Below are 25,840 nucleotides of genomic sequence, written 5' to 3'. Positions count from 1 at the left end.
TAGGCACTGAAGTGAGATTAAAACTAATGTTTAAAAAACAGTAACATTCACAAAGGTATAGTTTACTGAGTCAACTATAACTTGCACCCACACCATGCACTGCTATGGCTTCACATATTACATTGCTCATGACATGTTAAATAACAATTGATGACATCCTTGTTGACATCTCAAATCTTGCTCAAATCCTTAAGATTGATATGGTTTAATTAATTATTAAGGATCTGGACTCTCCGGAGAGTGGCAGTCCCTCAGCCACCGGGCATTTGGATCTGGTTACAAAGCTGATGGTCCTGTCTGGCCATCAGGGGAACCCTTATTCGAGCTTCCGCTGCTTATGGAAGAAGTCTTTAGTGGGTTGTCACGGGGCATTTTATCTGGTTCTCCTTTGGACCCTGTCCCGCATAAGATCTGGAAGGAATATGAGGAGGAATTATTTCCCACCCTCCTCCTGATCCGTAATCAGTCTCTGGGTACGGGGGTGGTTCCAGTTCAGTGGAAGCAGGCTTTGATATCTCCATTACTGAAGAAGCCTTCCTTAGACCCGGAATGTTCCAAGAGCTACAGGCCGATCTCCTTGCTGCCTTTTCCTGCAAAGGTTGTTGAGCGCGCAGTCAGCTTGGCTCTATCTAATCATCTGGAACAACACCACCTACTTGAGGATGAGCAATTTGGCTTCCGTCCGGCTCACGGGACTGAAACGGCCTTGGTTACTGCCATGGACGAGCTTCAGAGGCGTGCAGACAAAGGTCAGGCAGCGGTGCTTATTCTGCTTGACATGTCTGCCGCCTTTGATACGGTTAACCATGAGATCTTGTTGGGCCGTTTAAGTGAAGCTGGGGTAAGAGGCATCGTTCTGTCGTGGTTTCAGTCATTTCTGCAGGAGAGACAGCAGGCGGTATCGTTGCCTCCTTTCCAGTCTGCGTTCTCTCCTGTTCCACATGGGGTGCCTCAGGGCTCGGCTATTAGCACGATCCTTTTCAATCTCTATTTAAGACCCCTGATTACGCTCATCAAATCTTATAATATCTAGGTTATAAATTATGCAGATGACACGCAGTTGATTCTCTCTTTTGAGGGAGAAGAATCGATTTCGGTGGAGGTTTTCCACAACTGCCTACTGGACACGTCGCGTTGACTGAGGGGTAATTCCCTTCAGTTTAACGCCGGAAAGACGGAGGTGCTTTTTTGCGCTGGGAATAAGATCTCCCGTCCTTTTCCTGAGAATTTTTGGCCTCCTGAGACCGCGACTAAAGTGCGACCCGTGGAGGCAGTCCGCAACCTAGGAGTTATGCTTGATCATAAACTCAGCATGGAGACTCATGTAGCGAAGACGACATCTTGTTGCTTTGCTATCTTGCGGTCTCTGCGGAAGATATTGCCTCTACTTCCATTCCAGGCGCGCACTCAAGTGGTCAGGTGTACGATTCTTAGTAGGCTTGACTATTGTAATGCCTTACTATTGGAATCTCCTGGCTTCCTGCTGGAAAGGCTCCAGAGAATACAATCAGCGGCCGCAAGGTTGGTGTTGGGGCTTCCCAGAAGAGCTCATGCGCCGGCAGCCTTGGCAGAACTTCATTGGCTCCCTCTGAGACAAAGGGTACAGTTCAAAGCGCTATGTCTGGTGTTTAAAGCTCTTCATGGATTGGGCCCTTTGTCCCTGCAATCCAAGTTTGTCTGGCACGCTCCGATCAGACTGCTTCGATCTTCATCGGCTAGACTGGTGGATGTGCCTCGGTTTAAGAAGGTCCGTTCGGGAGGCAGATCCTTTCAGGTAGCGGCGGCCAAATTATGGAATCTGCTCCCACACGAGACCAGGCACACCGCGGAGCTTCTTCCCTTTCGGAGAAAAGTTAAAACCTGGTTGTTTCCTAAGTAATGTAGTCTGACCGACCTTTTCCGACACTCTTCTTCCCTCTCTTGAGCTATCAGCGCCAGGATGCCTGTCAGGTGATAGTGCGCTTTATAAGACCAACAAATAAATAAATAAATAATAAATTAATACCATCTGTGCCACAGACCTCAAGAGACAAGGAAGCACTGGCAGACCTTGGAGACAACTCCAGTTCAGTGTGTGTGTGATATTTATGTTTTTGTGTTCTAAAGGGAAAAAATCTAGTTTCACCGCCACCTGTTCTTCTGTTTGTTCTAGGAAGCTCTAACTCACTAGCCACTGCTTCAGCACAGTCCAATGATTTGTCCCTGTGTTGTCTGCAAAATTCATGCTATCCTTCCGATTTGTTTTTGCATTTACTAAGCCTGATGAGTTATGCATATTTCCTTAGAATAAAACTGGAAGATAAACACCATTCTACATTGACAATTGTGACCATCCGCCCTTAATTGACCAACGAGAATAATCATGAGATTTAGACTTTGCATTGTCACGGTCTCTTCATCACTAGGGTAAACTACCTCCCCAGCACACAAGCAGACATATATACTTCTTTTCCATGAGAGGGAGATTTGTTTGGTGGGTCGCGTCAGTTAAGGCATTCAATCTAGGAGATGAAGTGACATGTTAGAAAAGTGTTGTGAAACCAGTCACCACTGATAATCTCATCATGCTCCCATGACATACGATAGGCAGATAATATTACTCAACATTTGATATTGCTTGGCGTCATTTATCCAATGGAAACTGGAAGACAGTTCTGGATTCACCCATGGTTTGGATACAGTATGGAGTAAAAAACATCAGCTATTGATAATTTTTAGAAAATGTTATTGATGTATTTGCAACTTGAATGTAGCCATACCGGCCATTGAAGGGCGCTCCAGCATCCTTTAACAAGGTAGTGGGAATTTAATGCCAGATCAGCCCAGCTATTGAGGGCTTTATGGCTATCAAGACATCCCGCCACTAGAGGGCAGAATGTTCTAACAAATAAAACAAAACCCCCTAGGGGGTTGAAATCCCTTCAGTCTCCATAAGGCCTTTGTTCACAGCAACAGTTGTGAAGGACAACATTTGAATGTTGAAGCTCCGGGCTTCTACTGGCCATTAGAAGCCCCAAGCACTTCATTGTTTTCAATGGAGCTCTCAACATTCCAAGGTTCTAGTTATGGGTAATCACCTCCCTCAAGATCATCAACTGTTTCCAGTTCAGGACTTTCATTTGACTGCCATGTGTATTCTTCATGTGCTAGTTTTGTTTTATTTGCCTTAAACTAACACTTGAAAGCAATGATTTGTAGGTGATGGTGTTGGGAGTGGAGACAGTGGGTCCTGGTGTGAGATTATTACCTTACATTGGACAATGTGCAAGGCATCATTCAATAACAATGACTCTGTTCCTGATGTCAAAATTGTCTTAAAATACCACAAAGCAAAGAAAGTAAGATGGTATGGAATCAGTCCTGAATTTGTTTATGCATGAGGTATTTAGTAAAATCACCAAACTGTAGAGCAGAGCTGTCCAGTAAGTCATGAAGCAGGGGGTCAAAACATGTGTCTTCTACAGCGAACCTCCATAAATCACCCTTTCAAGTTTTCAACTAAGGTTGGTGTTCCATTTAGTGTAGATGAAGACATTCATTAAAATATTGTGAACAAGTGCTCTTTCTTTGTCACTAATTACAAATCTTTGCAAAGGAAATCATTACAGAGCCTTCTTTTGCTGTTTCATCTACTCTCAGTGTACCACAGATCTAAAAACATTGAAACCCGCGGATGATCTGACTCCTGATGCCATCAATTTCTGCCAGCAGCTGGGCAGCAGGGCTACGCGAGTGTCGGATGTGGTGAAATCTAAAGACCCAGTAATTTACAAGGCCATCCAGGAAGGCATTGATCTGGTCAATCAAAGGGCGGCTTCCAATGCCCAAAGGGTTCAGAAATGGGCCTTACTGGAGAAGGATTTATCTATCGATGGGGGAGAGCTTGGTGAGTACTCACATGGTAGATTGATAGACTTTAGTATTCACAGTTTATGAGGTAGAGATCGGCAAATATCCACATGCCAGCACAGTAGTCAATTATACGGGGCACAATTGATGGGTGAGAGCTAAGTGAGTACCCAGATGACAGTGGATACATTTAGGCTACTCAGTTCATAGGGTGAGTTAGTAAATTTCATTGGAAACATATCTATAAGACCTAATTTCCATTACATGCACCTGTCAATAATTTACAAAGGGATTCCTAGCAGGTGTATGCCCATTTAGCAGTGTATGGAGATCTCCACCAAAAGTCTAACATTATTTACGCCCATGAATCTCACAAAAGAGGTGGAGAGTAGGCATTTCAAGGCACAGTTTGACTTGATAGTTCCTTATCACAGCAAACTGTCTTTGATTCATTATAATTCTCCGTTTGGGCTATTTCGAATGGTACTATGTGGATGACAGATATCTGCTCTTAAGGTTGAGTTTGATGCTGTAGCCTTTCTAAATATTTTTGTGTGTAATTTGTTCTCTTTGATATAGATTGTGATGTCAAAGAAATCAACTTATTTGGTAGAAAGGATGAGGTTGTCTTGATGTTCCATATGTTGTTGATACATTTCTCCAATTGTGCTCTCAGGATTGTTTGTCAGCCTTTCCAGATGCATAGTATATCATCAATATATCTGCCCCAAACGATTAAGTGTAACATACAACAATGTCTCACAAGGGTGTCAATTGGAGGTCAATTACAAATAGCACAATTACTTGCTGAGAAATAAATCAAGAAGGGGAGAAAACCAGGGAGACAAGATTCTTTGCAATATAAATTGTATTGATGAATTTACATATTTGACATATTAAACCTCATATGATCAAACATATGGAAAGGTTGCAATGCGTTACATTGAATGACGTAACCTGTTGGATACTGTGCACAAGTGCTCGTGAAGGTTTGTGACAGCGCGAGTGACACAAGATGTGGTATGTACAGCAATGGTGAACAAGTGATGTTTAAAATTGTACAGAGTAAGGATAACCAAACAATAAAAATTATGTTGAATACAGAGGTCATGAAAGTCGGGTGTCCTTGAGAGGGGCGCCGGGAGTTCAGCTGTTAAAGTCAATGGCATTTTGACCTGTATGGTTGTTAGGCCATCATCAGGACCAGGTTATGATAATTTTATATGGCAGTGGCAGGAGGGCGCGCTGTCAACAGTCCAGGAGGGGCAGGATCCAGGGCAATTAGAGACTCTGCCAAGTTTGGTTGTGCGGGACGGAGTAGGGGTCCCAAACGATTAGGAGGGCGTACAGGGTCGCATTCAGTGGGTGGGGAACCACGGCATGCTCATAGGTGGCCTTAGAATCAGGCTAGTCGCGTGGCAGGACATATCTCGAGGCCGGCATAAGTCAGGCTCTGAAACGATTATGTGGCAGGTGTGGTCACTGAAGATATTAGCCAAAGGCCAGTATCTCTCTACTTCTCTCATGACTAAACAGTCATGGGTATAAAGGTGTACGTAGGAGCAACTTATGTGCCCATCCCTATCCCATGTGTCTGTCTATAGATCTCTCCATTGAAACTGAAAATATTGATAGACAAATTGACAACATCTCCATGGGCCCGATTTACAGAACTAACTTATGACAAAATCTTAAACTTACTACTTTTGGCATTCACAGAATGCACTTACTACTTTTGGTATTCACAGAATAAACTTACAACTTTGGGTTTTCACAGAATGGATTTACGACTACTAACTTTACATCCGCACTTGGGCTGGAAATTCCACCACCGGGGCGGAATTTCCGCCTACAGCCCGGAATCTCCGCTTACGGCCTGGAATCTCCGATTTTGGGTTGGAATCTCCGATTTCGCACCGTAATATACGCATCGTGGTCGTTGATTATTTTCCTCAAGGGCAAACACCTGTCCAAGTGCCTAACATCGCCCACCATGCATCAGCTGACACACTGCAGCCAATGCCAGCCTCGCAGGATGTATAAATGCAGAGCAGACACACACAAACCCTTTCAACATGTCGCTGAATGTGTTTGTTGCTCTGCCCCTTGCCATGCGGCAAAACTACTTGAGGAGGAGGAGGAGAGCAGAGAGGATTTTCAGACAGAGGTTCAACTTATTTGGAAGGGACACCTTTCTAACTTTTGCCAAAGCGCATTGGGTCGCGCCTACCTTGCCTGGATTCTGCGTGGTCTCTGCGGACTTCCTTGACACCTTGCAGCACCCGCTCCGCGGGTGCCGCTGCGCCAGACCAACGCGAGGAGCAACAGTCCGGGAGACCTGGGAGACACTTTTTCGGCGTCGGTGGAGGGTTGCAGGGCTGCGAGCGTGACAGGGACTCCAATTCCCAGGAGTCCCTGACAGACCGTGGTCAACTTCCGGTCCGCTCTCCCTGCCGGCCCGCCCCCGCCCACCGGAGTGCATTTTAAAACCCCTGGCTGACAAGCCCCACTGGGACACCTTTCTAAATTTTGCCAAAGCGCATTGGGTCGCGCCTACCTTGCCTGGATTCTGCGTGGTCTCTGCGGACTTCCTTGACACCTTGCAGCACCCGCTCCGCGGGTGCCGCTGCGCCAGACCAACGCGAGGAGCAACAGTCCGGGAGACCTGGGAGACACTTTTTCGGCGTCGGTGGAGGGTTGCAGGGCTGCGAGCGTGACAGGGACTCCAATTCCCAGGAGTCCCTGACAGACCGTGGTCAACTTCCGGTCCGCTCTCCCTGCCGGCCCGCCCCCGCCCACCGGAGTGCATTTTAAAACCCCTGGCTGACAAGCCCCACTGGGACACCTTTCTAACTTTTTCCAAAGCGCATTGGGTCGCGCCTACCTTGCCTGGATTCTGCGTGGTCTCTGCGGACTTCCTTGACACCTTGCAGCACCCGCTCCGCGGGTGCCGCTGCGCCAGACCAACGCGAGGAGCAACAGTCCGGGAGACCTGGGAGACACTTTTTCGGCGTCGGTGGAGGGTTGCAGGGCTGCGAGCGTGACAGGGACTCCAATTCCCAGGAGTCCCTGACAGACCGTGGTCAACTTCCGGTCCGCTCTCCCTGCCGGCCCGCCCCCGCCCACCGGAGTGCATTTTAAAACCCCTGGCTGACAAGCCCCACTGGGACACCTTTCTAACTTTTGCCAAAGCGCATTGGGTCGTGCCTACCTTGCCTGGATTCTGCGTGGTCTCTGCGGACTTCCTTGACACCTTGCAGCACCCGCTCCGCGGGTGCCGCTGCGCCAGACCAACGCGAGGAGCAACAGTCCGGGAGACCTGGGAGACACTTTTTCGGCGTCGGTGGAGGGTTGCAGGGCTGCGAGCGTGACAGGGACTCCAATTCCCAGGAGTCCCTGACAGACCGTGGTCAACTTCCGGTCCGCTCTCCCTGCCGGCCCGCCCCCGCCCACCGGAGTGCATTTTAAAACCCCTGGCTGACAAGCCCCACTGGGACACCTTTCTAACTTTTGCCAAAGCGCATTGGGTCGCGCCTACCTTGCCTGGATTCTGCGTGGTCTCTGCGGACTTCCTTGACACCTTGCAGCACCCGCTCCGCGGGTGCCGCTGCGCCAGACCAACGCGAGGAGCAACAGTCCGGGAGACCTGGGAGACACTTTTTCGGCGTCGGTGGAGGGTTGCAGGGCTGCGAGCGTGACAGGGACTCCAATTCCCAGGAGTCCCTGACAGACCGTGGTCAACTTCCGGTCCGCTCTCCCTGCCGGCCCGCCCACCGCCCTCTAACACTTCCTATATCTAGGGCTAAATCTCCCGCAGCGCGGGACGCAGCCCGGAGCGAAGACCGGGCTAAGAGCGGGCCGTTCTAGGCCGTTAGAGGCCGGCAGAGACCGGACCGGGCCACCCCTCTGACGCCTCCTCCTTAATAGCCCCTTTCAACTTACTCCATAATGGCGACTAGAACTTCACGGAGTAAGTCTGCCCAACAAGGTATAAGTACGATGGAAAAATTCTTCCCAAAGGCGAGTATTCAAACTAGCAAATGCCACTCAGTCACAGAAACGCACCTCGAGATGGGTCCCGAAAGTGTGTTTCTGGACCATGGGGATACTTTTTCAACAGATGCTAGTACACCTATTCCTTTGGACGCTACCCATATGTCACTATTGGACAGTATTGATCAGACCATTGAGTCTGTCCTTCAGCAGATAAGAACTCCTCTAACGCAGAGGGATAGGAACTCTTCCCGGCCATCTGGGATCTCTGACCAATCTGCCATTCCGGATAATATGGGATTAGACTCGCATGAAGCGGGACAGGCTGCCCTGCTTACAGAGCCTGCAGGCAGCGGAGTGGAACAACCTCCCAAAAGGAAAAGGTCCAGGGAATCTAAGAAGGCAAAAAGGGCCAAAGTTGATATAGTTGATTCAAACCAGGGTGATAGTACAGACATTTCGGCCTCCCCTGAGCTCATTTTATCAGGGTCTAGGTCGGATCACATGGGCTCTCCAGCTCCTGCGTCCCTACCATTACCTTCGGGCCCATTTATCTTTGGTGGGGCAACTTCTAATAGCACTGATACAATAATCAATTCACTAACAGCCATTTTTAAGAATTTGTTAATCCCCATTTCAGCTAAATTGGACGCCATAGAGAGTAGACTCCAGGCCTTGGAAAACAGCCACATGAGGAAAAGCCCTGGGTCACCTACAAATGCTCCTGTAGCTCCCCGGGATCCATCTGGGAATAGACCACTGTCTTCTGCACCGTCCCAGGTCTCTAATAGGGTACCGCTGAGCACAAACGGTGCGTCTGCTCCCCAGACGCGCCCTTTGCTACCTTCAGCGTCTAGGCCCCCTGTCCCGGCCCCCAGGAGATCTAAGCCACCTCCTGCGACACAATCGGGGGGGGGTAGTGAGTTCCACCAATGGTCCCACTGGTGGTATCACTCCCCCCCCTGATAGGCGCAGGGTGATTAATTTGCCCCCAGAAGCAGTTCCATACACGGCAATTATGGTGGGAGTACCTGAGTTAACTGGTGATATAAGGGAGCCTCAAGACTCTCTACGCAACAAGGTTATAAGCTGGCTTAGTATTAACAGGCCGCTGCCCCCAAACCTGAAAGGTGAGGTTTTGATGGTTAGGAGGATCCCATGGATTGGCCCTACTCTAAAGAATAGGGTAGGGGATTGTATCGTTGTAAGTTTTAAAAGCCCGCACGTCGCCAACTACATCTGCAATTGGCTTGTAAGGCCTGACAAGTCCAACATTGAACTAGTACCCCTTTCACACTTCTATCCAATTGTTAGCAACACAGAGGTAGGGAGGGAGAAGGGGTGGACCAGAGTAGGCTTTGCTGTAGATGGCTCACGTTATAGATCAAGGCATTACTTACCACCTGCCCAGGCCAATTTTATACATCATAATAGATTTTCCTGTTTGGATCAGGTCGACTGACCACAAACCGGGGAGACTTCTCTTGGTCCTGGGAAGATGGTGGATGAGGTGCAAAGTCGGGTGGGATTGAGTACAGCCCCTGTAACTGAACACGGCCCGCAGGATACCGCTAAAGATCGAATGGATATCACGGACGACAGTCTGGGTCAACAGGGACCCCCACTTAACACCGGGTCTGACCATATCTTGCAACCTAGGGTGGCGGAGTTGGTTGGGCCATCCGCCACCGCGGTTTGCAATATTGCTTTGCCAGACACTTACCCATCCATAGTCATTGCGCAACCTCCTACTGGAGGTCAAGGTATTCTACCACCAGATCCGGGGTTGAGAATTCTCTCCTGGAATGTGGCAGGAATTGCAAATAAGGAAGGCTCACCGGAGTGGGATCACCTAGTAGGTGGCAGTGACATCCTCCTTTTTCAGGAAACATGGGCGAGGGACACCCAAACTAGGAGAGGGTTTGAAATATTTGAAATCCCTGCCAAATGGAGTGGGAGGGGGAGGCCGTCAGGTGGCTTGGCAATCTGGATTGCGAGTCACACTGGGTGCCAGGCAGAACAGGTACACACGTACTCGCAGGACATTCAGTGTGTTCGGCTCACATGGCCTGGCAATCCACCGTGGGCTATTGTTAATGTCTACTCGCGACCAGTTGCCACGCCAAATGAATCACCGACCCTAAACGATCTGTCCTCCTTTTTGGGTCAACTTCCAGGAGATTTCAAGGTGGTGCTTGGAGGAGACTTCAATTGCCACTTTGAACCGCTGGAAGGCCTACTGGATGGTGCCCTTACGGCCGAGGATGACTACTGGGGGGTCCCACCCTCGTCTTCCCCTCACCCCAAAGCCTGGTCCCCCCTAGCAATACAACTCATGTCCCTTACCCTGAACTACGTACTGAGGGCTTGTAATGGTCGTACTCCTTCCGATACCCCCTCAGTGTGTACTTTCAATAGAAGGGGTCATGAGTCGAGGCTAGACTATATCATGTTGGACATTACACTCTGGCCAAAAGTCCTCGACTTTGGGGTAATAAATAGGTCAGATAGTGACCACAATGCCCTGTGTTTAAACATCCAGTGCCCTCTGCCTCCAGCGGGCACATCCGCAGTAAATCGAGGGGAAGACACGGGGGATTTGCTCCTTACAACAAATAGGCGCCGGGTTAAGTGGGGAAAGCTTGTGAGTTCAGAAGAGGCCATCAATAAGCTATATGAGTTGGCACTCCCAAGGTTTATGGAGGTGGACGTACTTCTAAATGAACAAAGAAGCCCAGAATACAATGAGAAACTGGGTAACATACATCAGGACCTAGTGAGGGATTTGGCTGAGGTATTTCACCCGGAGGTGCCAATCCGAAAGAAAAAGACCCATGTTCCCACCTGGTACACCTCCTCTTGTAGGGCAGCAAAATCTGAGCTCGTTGCTGCAATAAAAGAGGGGTCAAATAAGGCTAAGGTATGTGATCTTAGGAAGTATTACAAATCAGTGATGGCGATCGCTAGGTCCGAGTGGGACTGGAACCACTGGCAGGACCTTCATGACGCCCTAAAAGTTAGGGACTCCCGGAAATTTTGGGCCCTTGTAAATAATGGGATAGGGGAACTCAAAAAAGCAATCGAACCTAACATTGCCCCCGTGGTTTGGGAGGCCCACTTTGGGGTGCTTTACCAAGACATTAATTCCTGCCCTGATACAGCCCTACTAGCGCCCTCGGGCTCTCAGGTCTTTGGCATGGAACTATCCCTGGGGGAAGTGGAGGCGGCCCTGGAGCATTTACCGTTGGGGAAGGCGCCAGGTCTGGATAGGTTACCCAGGGATCTTTTCAGGCATCACCCGGACATCTGGGGTCCATACCTTCTCATCCTTTTCAATGCCATTCTAGGAGGTATGGCAATCCCCGGGTCCTGGCTGGGGGCAGAGATTGTTCCAATCCACAAGAAGGGATCCACTCTGCTCCCCGCCAACTACAGGCCTATTAGCCTAATAGATGTACCCCAAAAGCTCTTTGCGCGCCTTATCCTTAACCATCTCCTAGATTGGGTGGAGGACAATGACATCATGAGCCCCCTCCAGGCTGGCTTCAGAAAGAACACGTCGACCATGGACCAAATCTTCCGCCTCCTTCTCCTGTATTGGAAGACGGTAACGTTAGAGGGAGGAAGACTGTACATGGTCTTCGTGGACCTGAGGTCAGCCTTTGACCTAGTCCCCAGAGGGAAACTATGGGAGGTTTTGCAAAAGCTAGGAGTACCCCCCCACCTCCTTAGTATCATCATCAGGTTGCATGAGAACAACTATGCACAAGTAAGGTGTGGGAGGGATGGTAAGCTCTCGGGCAAATTCCCGGTCCGTCGAGGCGTCAGACAGGGCTGTGTCCTGGCCCCGACCCTGTTCTGTCTTTATATTAACAGCGTCATTCAACATCTTGACGCTGTTAAGGACAATGATGCCCCGCTTTTGGCAGGCAGGAGGGTCCCGGCAATAATGTTTGCTGATGATACCCTCCTGCTTTCCAAATCCCCCATGGGGATTCAGAGGATTGAAAATGGTTTTGGCCTTTTCTGTCGCCAACATGGGTTGGAGGTGAACACGGAAAAAACTAAGTTTATGATCTTCAACCCCCCTACCAAAACCAGACCCAATCCTAAACTGGGGGAAACTAGTCTTGAGAGGGTCTCGACCTTTATATATTTGGGGGTAACACTTCAAGAAAATTTATCATGGGACTGCCAGGTAGCGAGATCTAGGCTGAAACTTTCCCAGCTATCGGGCGCACTTTTGAAAGTGGCCAATAAGTCCACCTTTAAACCTGTAAGCCCGGCGCTGGAAACATACAGGTCCCAAGCAAAGGCTGCAGCCATGTATGGTAGTGAGCTGTGGGGACATAAAGCAGGGAAGGTTCTGGCAGGTGTGGAAAATAGTTTTCTGAGACGCCTACTTGCTCTCCCGCAAGGTACCCCGCTCCTCCCCTTAAAACTAGACTTGGGCCTTCCCTCTATTGCTGAGGATCTTCTGTCGAAACCCGTGAAGTTTTGGCATCGGATATGGACCACCGAGGAACTGTATCATTATAGACAGGACCTTATTCATGTTATGAGGCTGAATGCCAACTGCAAAATTCCCTGGCTGGCCTTTATCAAGTCGGAATTGTTTAGCCTGAACTTGCCAGACTTATGGGATGACCCAGCTCAGGGCTGTCAAAGGATTACGCGTAAAACTCTTGCCCAGCTGTACAAGAACAAATACCTCGTTGACGTGGCACCTTGACGGGTCGTTTTATGGAATCCAAAAATTCTTATGTGTTTGAACCTTTTATGGATTTTATTTTTCCTCTCTTGGCGAGGAAACTGTTCCTGCAATGGAGGTTCGGTACACTCCCCACCAAAGTATTCACTTACAAATGGTCTACAGGGGGTGACAAACTCTGTCCATGCTGTAAAACCCATGATGAAGATGATCTACACATAATGTTTGGTTGCCACGCCTACCAGAGCCCGAGGAGGCGTTGGATAGCACCTTTGTGTCGGAACCTGGGCTTCAGGAAGTACCTACAGGCCTACAGGGATATGAAAACCAACACTCTGGGCCATATTGTCTTTGCTGTTTCAAAATTTCTAATGGCAGCATGGATAATAAGGAAGAAAATGTCTTCTTGAACTTGTACTACCTTGTATCCCTTCCCCATGCAGGTCCAGTAGAATCTTTTATATGTAAATACTGTGTTTTAATAATATGTATTGTATTTTATTGCATCTTTTATGGCCTATGTGGCCGAAATAAAGAATTTTTGGAATTGGAATTGGAATTGGAATGTCCAGCCAAGATGTAAGAGCCAGGTACCGTTTCCCTCCAGAAGTAATCTTGGATATGGTATAGGAGTGGGAGCAGGAACTTGACTCTGTGACCTGCTACTCCCATGCAGTACCAACCTATCTCAAGATCCTTTCTGCTCTCCATTTCTTTGCCACTGGGTCTTTCTAAAGGGTCTCCAGTGACCATGTGGGCATTTCCCAGGCATGCCAGTCACGGTGCCTGCATCAGGTACTGAGATGCATCACTGCTAGAGCCCACAACCACATACAAATGCCCCATACACTGGCCAGGAGACAAAGGGCAGCACAAGATTTCTATCTCATTGCACACTTCCTACGCGTGCTGGGTGCAATTAATTGTACACATGTGGCCCTTCAGCCTTCCCGCCACATTTCACACATCTTCTGCAACAGACACCAATGGTATTCAATCAATGTGCAAGCTGTCTGTGATGCCAGTGGGATATTCATTGATGTACATGCAGTGTTCCGAGGCAGTACCCATGGCAGCTTCGTATTCCGCATGTCACCTCTTGCCCGCAGATAGCTGCGGGAGAATTTGGCAACATGTGGCTACTGGGTAAGTACCAAGCACTAAAAATGAGGGATATGTGTTATTGAAATGTCTGAATGCCACACAACATTAACAATTGTAAAATAAAAATCATAAAGCTGCATACATGGCCTAACACAGACTGCATGTACTAAAGTATAGATCATGTCCTGTGCAAATCAAAGAGGGAAATGTAACCAACTGCCCTTTCTTCCAGCCTCAGGCTAGGTATGAACTCTCCCCACATCTCCTCACTCTTTACAGGCGTGCAAACCCTGTACTTCAGCGTTGGTACAATAGCGCACACATATGGACTAGAGTCATCATAGAGTGCACTTTTGGTCTGTTGAAGTCGCGATTCAGATGTCTTGACCGTAAAGGGGTGTACTGCTGTACTCCCCTGAAGTTGTGTGCAAGATCATGTTAACCTGTTGTGTTTTGCACAACATTGCTTTAACGCATGGCTTACACATACCTATGGAATCTCGGCTAGCTCTGAATCTGGGAAACTGGGCCATTGCACATATTGAGGTTAGGGTATGCAAGTCCGTGATCAGCTCATTGCCACGTTTTTCACACAAGCAACCTGTAGTGTCATGGACAAAATGTGGTTTGCTGTCTGTTGTCAATGATGAAACTTGAATAGACACGAATGTGTCAAGATATTCCATCCTGTGACTACTTTGCACGTCACACTCACTGCATGTAAATCATGGCTGTTGAACAGTGGTCAAAAGGTTGTATGTGCCTCAGGTCATGTGCCCATGTCAGCGATCAGTGTAGTGGATGTCCCTAAACAATCTATTCACACAGATGTAAAACTATACATGTTCTGAGAGACCTACCTGGTCCTTATGAGGATGGGTCACTCAATCACAAAAGGCCATAACCATTGCAGTCTAGGCCTGTGCACTCAACAGATTTGACTCCGCCACAAATGATGGGCACATAACGTGAGTGATGATGTCATGGGTGAATCAGGCACCATGTGTCTGTGATATACAGCACTGCTCCACCCCATTGTTACGTAACACATCACACAACTCTTGTAATGAGCACTCAAAATTGACGACATGTACAATAATGCAAAGTAGGAAAAAACTAAACTGGGGTTTGATGTTGTGTCACACACCCTCACCCCCCGTCCGTGCAGAAATTTGATAAAATGGTCTGTTCCCCCTTTTGTTACATGTTCATGATTTTAAACTGCACTTCAGGTTTTTCCAAAACAGAACTGCAGGATGGCAGTGGATTTGATTAGTGATTGTGGATTGAACCGGATGAACAGAAAATGGCTTCCAACAACTTCCTGTGATGTATTTCCTGTCTCCCACTTCCTGTATGAAATAATGAGTTCCGGGTCAATTTAGTAAGTTACGGCTCGAAAACGTAATTTCCGGTTCCGGACCGTAATGTGCGGATGCAGACCCGCTGCTCCAGGACCGCAAACTACATTTTCGGGCCGTAACCTCCGAAAATAACCCGGAACACATTATTTCATACAGGAAATGTTATACAGGAAGTGGGAGACAGGAAATACATCACAGGAAGTTGTTGGAAGCCATTTTGTGTTCATTCTGAGTCATACTCTATCACAGATCAGATCCTCTGCCATCCTGCTTCTCTCATTAAACTTATTTACCCCAAAATGGCTGAGGGTTATGAGGAGAAAGCAACCCCTTTCACAGAAAGGGAATTAGACACCTTGGTAGAGGGGGTGCTGGCCAAATATCCTCAGCTATATGGGGACCCAGAACACCAGCTAAGCAATGCAGCCTGGGCCAGGCAATGGGCCAACATCAGGGAGCGCTGCAGTGCAGAGGGAGTCCGCACCAGGAGTGCTAGGGCATGCGGCAAGCGCTGGGAGGACCTAAAACGCTGGTCCTGGCAAAAGGCTGAGGAGCTGGTGGGCCAGTCTTCCCAGCACCATGTGCATCGTCCTCGCCTCTCCCCACTGTACAGGAGGGTCCTGCGAGCCGCATGGCTGACCCACCATGCTCAGCTGGAGGAGCATGAGCAGGAGAGACCTGGTAAGTACATCCTATGCATAATGTGTCTGGGAGTATGATGTGAGTGAAGACAGTGCTGTACCATTGTGTGTTCCATGCCTCCATTCACCTATACCATGTCCATGCAGCAGTCATCAAGAATAAAAAGACACACTGTGGCATATGGACTGTACAGGGCAGAGTGCATTTTGGGAGTTTTAGTTTATTCCTGACAACTGGGTAAATGAGCCACACTTGTGCATTTGTGTCGTAATTTGCTCTGCCAGCACCACTACCAGTGAACCAAGGGAATCATAACTGATGTGTGCATTGGGTGAGCAATGGTACAGACACTGTCCAGTGTGTGTATGGCAGGCCAAATGGTATTGGATGCTGTGACTTGCATTGCATTTGTTGAGTTTGGGTTCTAATTAAGACAGATCATCATGTGCCATGGAATCAAGACATACTTTAAGATCCTTGTCTCACTCCTAAGTGTTTCTAAATTTGCAAAGTGTGTCCACTGACACACGTCTTACCCTCAGAGGCTTGTATGGCATTTCACATGTACAGGTAGCTGTTACAATGACCCACCACTGGTCACCGGTATACTGCACTACCTTATCAGTCACCAAAGCCAATATGTGGCACTGGAATGTCAGATTTTGTGAGGGGACATCAAATGGCTAGACTCACAATGTAGCAAAACAAATAGCCCAGACCCATGTGGATGTGTGACCCACATTCGGCACTTGTCTTGCCCATACAATGCTATACAGGAGATGACATTTGTCCAGACGTCATAGAGCTACGACTAAATATCACTGGGCAATTTTGATTAAATCTGGACTTTCTCTGTTCCCCTTTGGTGGACTGGTTTTGGAACCTGCACATGTAGCAGTGATAGGACACACCAATCACAAGAATGCCAAAGTTGAGGGTTGGCCAAAACGGTTGTGTAAGCCACAAATATTCATGTGAGATGTCCATGTCAGACTCAATTCAGGAGATGACAGTGAACATACACATAGTGTAAGCTCATAAACACTGACAACTGTATAGCGTGGTCAGAGGAAAACAAAGTCTGACCTTGGCACATCTATGTATGTGTCCCATCCTGAATAAAACAACCACTACATCATGATTTTGCCTACATTTCAGCAGGCACAGCTGGCCAAATGGCCGAACAGCAGGACCAGGTCCAGAGCGGGAGGCCATCAGTGCGCAGGGGGCTACGTACTCTTTCGACCAGTGAGGAAGAAGAGGATGAGGATGGACCCTCAACATCTGGAGGCAAGGGTATTGCGCCCACCCAGACTGACTAGGAACACAGATCTGGTACTACAGCCCGGGTGGAGGTTGTAGACATTGAAGTGGGGGGGAGAACCCGACACCTCTGGCCATGGGGTGGTGGAGGGCTACTCTTTGCCAGACTATTCATCTGTGGGTTTGGTCGAGGTGTCCTCGGGGCAGGCCAATACACAACATGGGCCTGCCATCTGCCCCTCCCCACCTCCGGAGGCCCCCATTCCAAAGGGGACTCCAGCTGCTTCCCCTGCAACCAGTCCCCCTCATCGTGGCTGCCTGATCGACCACATCATCGGCTCCGGACCGCAGGCACCACATCCCTCCACTCCCACCCAGGCCCCTCCCTGTGTTGCTCCTCCTGTGGATGTCCCAGAGGACTTGAGGTGGATGTGTGAGGGTCAGCCAGACATGTCCGATCGCATCACGCTGTAGGTGTGTCTGGAGATACGCATGATGCGATCTGAGCTTGTCTGAATTCTGGCCACCCTCATCACCAGCGTCAATTCCCTGGCCACAGCCATGTCGTCTGTTGTTTCCCATCTCCCTTCCCATACCACTGTCAATGTCTCCTCCTGTCGTTGACCCACACTGTTTCCCCCCATATCCATCGTGTGTCACGAATCCATGTGGTGCCTGTTCCTGCACCAACCAGCCATGTGCCTGCATCAGACTCAGAGGATCTGGACATTACGGTGTTAGAGGATGATCAGAAGGACACCTGACTTTTTGACTGATGCATCTTTGTGGACAAAAATGTATTTTCCCTTTGTAAATAGACTGGTTTCCTTGACACTCCCTGACGTGTTATATCTTTGTTGCCCAACCCCAATCCAAGTTCCCCTCTCCATCTGCATTAAGATCATCATTTGTTTTTCTTTCTCCCTTCCAAATGGACGGTTGTTCTAATGATCTAAAATAAACATGTTTGAGGAATCCTACTTACCTTTACTTGTGTGACTTCATTGTGAATGGCTGGTACAGACAATGGACATGTATCTGATTAATCATCTGTATTGCACATTATGTGTTGTTGCAATGATGGGTTACACTTGTAACTGTGTCACACAGACACATAACTCCTCACATCTCCAGGCCACCTACATCATTATACAGGACATGATAAACAACAAAATCTTTCTTGGGAAGATCTTTAATTTTTCTGTACACATATTCACAGTGGTCAATCTAATTTTGGGATGTTGTCAATGGCGATCGTGCTAGCGACATCGCAATTTTGGAGGTGATTATCGCTGTACAGGCTGACCTACATGTACAGGGGCTGATGGTGTATGCACAGTTGATGCTTGTGCCTGGACAAGAGCTGGTTGTACAGGTGGTGGCAGTGCCTGTACAGGAGTTGCTGATGGTTGAGCAGGTGGTGGGAGAGCATGTACAGGGGTTGCTGGTGGTTGTGCAGGTGGTGGGAGTGCCTGCACAGGTGTTGCTGGTTGTTGTGCAGGTGGTGGGAGTGCCTGTACAGGGGTTGCTGATGGTTGTGCAGGTGATGGGAGTGCCTGTACAGGGGTTGCTGGTAGTTGTGCAAGTGGTGGGAGTGCCTGTAAAGGGGTTGCTGGTGGTTGTGCAGGTGGTAGGAGTGCCTGAACAGGGGTTGCTGGTGGTTGTGCAGGTGGTGGGAGTGCCTGTCAAGGACGCCATTGTGGATGTGTACCTTTGCTGCAGTCCTGGGCAGTTGGTGGTACAGGTGTGTGGATGTGCTGTCCTGCAGTCAGATATGATGGCTCCCCTCACTACGTTGACTGTGAAGGGAGATTTTGGATCACTTTCAACATGCCCTCCACCATCTTCATGGCCATGGCATGGTGTCTTGCGCTCTCCTCCCTTTGGATGGATATCATGTCTCTCATATTCCTGGACATGTCCTGGCAAGTTCTATCCATCCTATCCAAAGCGTGGCTCAGCCTGTCCACCACCTGAGGGAATTGGACCATGTCCTGCAGGGACTCAGAAATGTCTGACAGGGTAGCCCCTATGGCACGAATGTCCTGCCTCACATCTGTCTGCTGTTGGAAGAAGTCCTGCTCCCACTGGCCACCAAAGCCAGGTGCAGGCCCCCTCTGCAGGTGTCTGCCTTGGATGAGACCAGCAAGTCCAACAGCAGGGGGTGGCAGGTGGAAGCCTGTTGGCAGGAGAATGGTGCCCAGGGGATACCTGCCCCACAACAGGGTTGGTACTTCCCCCGTATGGTGGAGAGGATGCCGGGGATACAGTGTATAGAGAAGAGCATGTAGGGGAACCACCATGTCGGTCCTGGGCATGAGGGCTGTCAGGGAGTGATGTCTGTGTTGGGGGTCGTGAGAGCCGTGGCTGGTTCACCCTATGCTGGGGACAGGCAATGGTTTGTTTTGGAGGAGGCTGATGGACGTTGCTGGGCGGAGGATGTGATTCTGTGAATGATATGGGCAATGGGGTACGATTGCTGTTGATGGCATCCGAATCGTCATCCCCGGAGTGGATGGACATATTGTCGACATCCTCTTCCAAGTCTTCAGTGACTTCCTCCTCCTCTGGCACAGTACTTGCTGCCGACATAACTGCCTAGAGGATCAGTGGATTTTCCCTTCTGATTGCCGGTCAGCCAACACTGGTTGTAGGTCCATCATCCTCATCCTCTGACTGATTGACCCGGTATTACATGTGATGCAACTTAAGGGTTGGATTAACTGTACTTTGCATCAACAGATGAGTATCATATGACCTGGTTAGAGTACCACCACAAATGACAGCTCAAACCATAGCACTGATGTGTTAAACCGGAGATGTACATTATACAGCAAATTCACCAACTCCAGCCACAACTTTCTGTCCCCTCGCGATCACCCCTGTTCTCAAATGCTGAACCTGTCTGCTCATTGATGTTGTTCACATGGCTGTCCATGATCCAGCAGCTGTAGAGGGAAGTGACAGCATTCTCAATGATCAGCATTACTAATTGACAAACAGGCACATATGACACTCATAATATGTATGTCACATTACAAACAACAACTTCTGATTCCATACAGAAGGGGATCTTGATCTCTGTCATGGTTTAATAATGTAAGCTAGTGACACACTTTATGCCTGAATTACCTGATGAACGGGTGCGAGAGAGTTTCACTGCTGCAACCAGATGTCATGCATTTCCCGGGATGGTGTATGCTGCACTGGTGTCATCCTGTCAGCAGCTGTGATGAGACATAAATGTCCATATTTCAGTGCAACACATGGTAGCTATGAGCTAACATGTCATTCTCAATAACTATTGACTGGATAATCCAGGACAATGTGTGGCATGTTTCCCTCATGGACTTTACATGTGGGCCCCTGCTCACATGCAGCAGTTGCCAGCTGTTACTTCTACACAGCACTGACATCAATAAGATGAAACATGAACAGACAAACTTGTATGAAAAGGTTACTGAAATTTCAAGGAAGGGGATAAATGACCCGGATTCCTCCGCATTACACTAATTTCACCTTCACCATTAAGACCAACAGGTTTCGTGCGTGTAATGTTGTCTGTTGAAAAGTCAAAAGGTGTTCATGTGTGAGATGTGCAATAGTCAGGTACATACTGTTGAACATTTGTGCTTCCATACCCAAGAAGGCATAAAGCTCATTTCTAACTAAGAGAACACAGATTTCTTATGTCCATCCTTTAAGTGTCCTCTGTTTGCACACCCCAATTCCAACATCATGGTAGTATTTAGCTGACAATGGATGGTGTCTTGTACAGCAGACATCCTAACCTCATATGTCAACCACTCGCCTATATGTAAATACAGTAGAAGAGGTGGCAAGCAGAATGCAACATTTGGTAATGATCCCACATTGCGGCTAAGTTGAGAAGCTGTGATGCTTTACGCCTGCACTGGATTAGTGTGTTGCTTTTCAGGCAAGTGTTTTTAAAATGTAACTGCATGGAGATTCAGCTTAGCAGTACATACATCAATCTCAAAGGTACACAACTGGCATCAGTGTGAGCTTCATCCATACCAATTTCAATATGATTTTGCCATTTAAATTTTGCTGCGGAGTTTTCATATCATTGAATTGCAAGCCAGTTGTGTTTTGGACACTTCATATGACACATTGTACTATTTTATGTCCATTCTGCACTAACTTGACATACGATTTGTGATATCCTTTCATAAGCCACCAAAGTCTGATCTGGTATGTGATTAAAGGCCATATGTGAGCATATTGTGATGCAGGACAACAGTGTTGTACAACACAGACAACATACAGTAGAGATCAAAGACACATTTAATGAGCATTCAGGTACATTATTATTGGGTTTACTCACCATGGCCCAGCACCGGCCCAGTGTGTGGTCCCGGACCAGATGTCACAGCCAACCTTGTAGCAGAAGTCAGTGTGTGTCTCTGATTCTGGGAGGACCTCATTGTACCTACAATGTTAAGTGTGTTTGCAACTTTATATTTCTGCTGGAACATGTGACACACTCCATTTCAGGCACAAAGGATAAGCACAAGCAGTTGTGGGCACCACCACTGCAGAAGTGTGTGTCACTTAATATCATGAGTGATCCCACACATGACTTATAATGGGCCCACTACCTAGAAGCGACGTATATCAGAATGACATGACTCCGAATCCTGAAATAAGGTCCACTATCGTGTTTTGTTGATGGCCAACAAACTAGTCATCCAATGTGAGAAGTACATGACCAGCTGGGTGGACTGGGCGATTTCATGTAGAGTGAGTTGAACAGTGGATGCATTGTCATTACTACTGACAGTGGTAGCTCACTTTGTGTTCCTCTTTGTCATATTTCTTAACATTTGAATTCTTGATTCTGTCTACAGACACTATTACAATATAGTGGGGACACCCTATACTTGTTGTGGCACTCGATTGCAGGATTGAATTCCCAGGTCTGGGACTGTTGGTGGAATACATGTTATGTTCGTCAATTACAAAGGTATGATGAGTCAAGACATATTATATTTTATCTTTCGCTATTCACATATGTCATTTGCTAAAGGTGAATGTCCATTTAGAAATCCAATATTTGTTAAGCTCGTTTTTCATCTCTGGTTACCTTTCACATTCGGGCACTACATGTCCCTCTGTAGTCTCCTGACAATGTATGCCTTTTGACCATCTCCTGACCGGTTTGACTTAACAGTTTGTGAGGGTGGTATGCCTTGCTCTGGACGATGTTGCTTTCTCCCAGAAGATGCAGGGACATCTGCTACTGCGGTTGTCTGTTCTCTGGCTGAATATGTCAATTGGTGAGAAGAGAGAAAGTAAACAAATGGGAAATGTACATGTGAAACATTTCAGGCATTTCCCCATATCTTCTGCGTGCGAACAGTGTTGTGTAGTTCTGCAGCAGTGGGGCTTTGGGAATGCAATGGTGTGAAAGGGTGGGAAATGAACAACAAAATATGTGAAAGACATACTTTGATCTGAGAATTATCTCACCTTCTGCTTTGTGATTTGTGCTGGCACAGGGTGAGTTGGATAGTTTGTGGCAGGTTTACAGGCCCCTTGCTAGATATTTAAGCCGGCGTTGCATCACTTCTGTGACACAGCGGTGGCAGAAAACATGTGCCTCGTTGCGACAGTTACAACGTGACGCATCTAGGGAGATGTATCAGGTTGTGTACCCTTGCGCAACATTAAACCTGCATCAGGGTTAATGTAAGCAGGGTGGGAATTCCTTTGTGAAATGCCTCGTGAAAGTGATGCAGTGAAATCTACAAGATTCCACTGAGTCACTTTTCATAGTCCGCTGCGACGAAACATTATGCATGTTTGAAGCAGACGTAAGGAGTGACGCAGCACGTTGAGTAATGGCGGTCCATGAACATTGTTGGAGTTGCATTGCACTTGCGACACAACTGCGCAGTGCACCAACATCAAGCAGAGTTTCAAACATTGTCAGATTGACCTCGCTGCTTAATCGGGCTACTGGTCAATGATTATACCTACATTAAAGAAATCGGAGAAGACACATTAAGCATTTGTGTCCTTTATTCAAGCAACTTAACATTGGCGACGAGTGTCTGCTGGAGACAAGAGTATGACCACCAGTTTCCCCATGAACCCATCTTCATTTGTGACACTCAGGGTACAGTGGATCCAACCGGGTTTGGTGGCTCACTGGACTAAAGCAGCCACTGCAAGGACCAGTGTTCGGCCTCATGATCACAGGTTCAAATCCCGGCGGGTCCACTCAGTCTTTCATCCATCAGAGGTCAATAAAATGCATACCATTGAGTTGGGTAACAATAAACATTTGTTACCTATGGGTAATCATGTGCTTTACAACTACACATGATATGTTATGTTATGTTACTTTAAGGTCCCTGACCAAAGTGACTGTAATGACACTGAAGTAGGAGAAACGTCAAAGCATCGAGAATATTTGTTGTTTGACTACAGCTGAGGTGAAAATCATGGCGAAAGCAGTGGTAACGATTGTGGTGGCACCACAAGCCCAATAGTGACATAAAAGCAGAGGAGGCATTTGTTGTGGCAGCAACAGTATTAACAATCGCAGTGGCAGCCTTGGACCCAATCATGATGTCATTCAGAAGGTACACCATTTTCTTCCTGTGGAAGGCTGTGAGGAGGTGTAGCATCGTGAGGCCTGCTGTGTGCATCATTCGCACCTGTGAATCAGCATAGCCGGAGCTTCACCACTGGCCCTTTTGAAGCAGTATTGTCTCATCGTGGGAACATTACAACCGTCACGTCCATTATGGCCATTTTGGATCGGATTGAGCAGTGTATGATCGGCAGTTATTTATATGGATCCATCGGCCGGTTTAGTCGAGTTTAAGGCGTCACAGTAGATCATGATGTGGCAAGTCCAGTGGATGTATTGAGAATCTGTTAGAAATCACAGAAGTGTTGAAGAAAAGTCTTGGCAGAGGAAAAAAAGTAAAAATGAAGTAAGATTAGATTCCTTAAAAAACTGGCTGTATTGGGAATCGGTGTGGAGCTGAGTGAATATTTTGGTGCTAAACAGTATCTTGAGAAGAAAAGAAAAACACTGCACAAGGATTAAAAGCATTGCTCTGTAATAAGTATTTCTATATAGGTTGCTTTAATATATTTCTTTATTTACAAGTTTTAAGGCATGAGGAGAATATTTTTTTTCTTTTACTCATATCTCTGTACAAGTATTGCTTTGCAATGAGTGTTGGTTTGCCTAATGTTTTTTTTTTTCATGTGTAGGTTTGGCAATAGGAAGAATAATTATATTGTTATTTAGATCTCTGACAATATTCACTGTTTCTATTTTTTTCTCCCTAGTTTGAACAATTGTTTAACAGTACTTATGACTGTGGCAAACATGACTCAACTACCACAGTTTTTGTAGGATGAGGGGGGTTCCAATTCTGCCTTGGAAAAGGTGGAAGCAGCTTTTCAATTCATATTCCGTTGCAATTGGGGGTGAAACATTTTTTAGTGTCTGGAAACAGTCAATTTTGGGTATTGAGGGCAGGAATGTGTATGAGAGTTTGGATGAGATCATTGTTAGGGATGGGAAAATGAACCAGACAATATATATGGTAGTCCTGGGCGGTAAATTCGGTTCCACTCGCGAAAGTTGCAGAATTTGGGTAATTTCGCATTCTGCGGAGAACACAAAAATGCCAAAAATTCGGCAATCCGCGGCTTCGCAGAATTTTTTACTTTTTCACGCTTTAAAAATGCGTGTTCGCAAAATATTTCTCCCCGAGCATGTAAACAGCGTACGCGGACAGGAAAAAAGCATTGCGAGAGGGTGGAACAGGAAATTCCGCTGTTTCGTGAAACTTTTGCATGCTCATGGAGATTTTTTACCGTTTCGTGGAGCTTTGCGTAGCACGACTACGCAAATTCCGCCCACCCCTAATATACTGTATATCGGTGTTGATGCAAGAGAATAATTTTGGTTCTCAAATAAATATTGTATTGAAAAGGCACATGGTTTTCAGACTAGCATAGGTGGAACAGGAGAAAATCTGGAGTAATGTGGCATCCTTGAAAACATTAGCACATACCTGCGAATTTGGTTTGATTCCATAGTTATGGGTTCAGCTTGTCAGATGTACCAACAACATCAAGGTGTAAGAGAAACTTCCCAAAAAAATCCAGATTTGAAATCAGCCATAGCCATTGTAGAAGGTATGAAGAATACCAGTGTGTGGGCACGTGAAATGAGAGAGGATATGGATAAAGGCAGTCATGGGGAGGAATGTGGTATTTATGAGATAAAGAGTAGTGTGATCAAGAGTGAAGAGTCTAAGAAAAGTGTCTGTGGTGATAAGCAAAAGAAATATCATAGCAATGAGAATACTAATACCTACAGGAATAGTGGTAGTATGAAACGTTTTAGGTGTGATAGTGAGCAACATCTCTCTAATAGTCGTGTTTGTTTTCCAAGATTCAACATGAAAAAATGCGGGAAGAATGGGCATTATGCCCGTGTGTGTAGAAGAACCAAGACACAAAGTGTACACTGTGTTGAAGAGGAAAAGAAGTATGTGTTGAGTGTGAGCGATGACAATGTATTAGACGGAGCCCATTGGATTTGCCTGAATGTGAGATCACCGTAGAGGGAAAATAATTATCTGTGTTGGCTGACTCAGGATCGCCATACATCATGGTAGGTGACAAGAAATGGGAGTTGGTGTTTGGTATGGATGACATTGGTTTATCTCTATCTAACATCAACCATGAAGGATATGATGGAGTGGGGATGGATGTCCTAAAGTGTGCTGTCATGAAAATTCAATTTTTAGACTGGGAGACAGTTGGGAAAGTATATGTTGCCAGGAAAGGTGCCAATCTTTTAGGATGGAGAAAAACCAAAGGTGGTGATGGATGGAGCATTGACAATACAAACACT

General features: G+C 47.2%; 1 protein-coding gene across 1 annotated transcript in view; it reads left to right on the top strand.

The window, feature by feature from the left end:
* LOC144817693 (long-chain-fatty-acid--CoA ligase ACSBG2-like) overlaps nucleotides 1-25,840 on the top strand; it is a 383,515-nt gene that overhangs the window by 344,032 nt on the left and 13,643 nt on the right. The window contains exon 13 of the mRNA XM_078674441.1: nucleotides 3,640-3,886. Coding sequence (XP_078530567.1) covers nucleotides 3,640-3,886 — 247 coding nt within the window. The remainder of the gene's footprint in view (nucleotides 1-3,639; nucleotides 3,887-25,840) is intronic.

This window comes from Lissotriton helveticus, chromosome 2_1, assembly GCF_964261635.1.
Source record: "Lissotriton helveticus chromosome 2_1, aLisHel1.1, whole genome shotgun sequence".
In the NCBI taxonomy this organism is placed as follows: Eukaryota; Metazoa; Chordata; class Amphibia; order Caudata; family Salamandridae; genus Lissotriton; species Lissotriton helveticus.
This window is presented reverse-complemented; position numbering and strand designations above follow the sequence as displayed.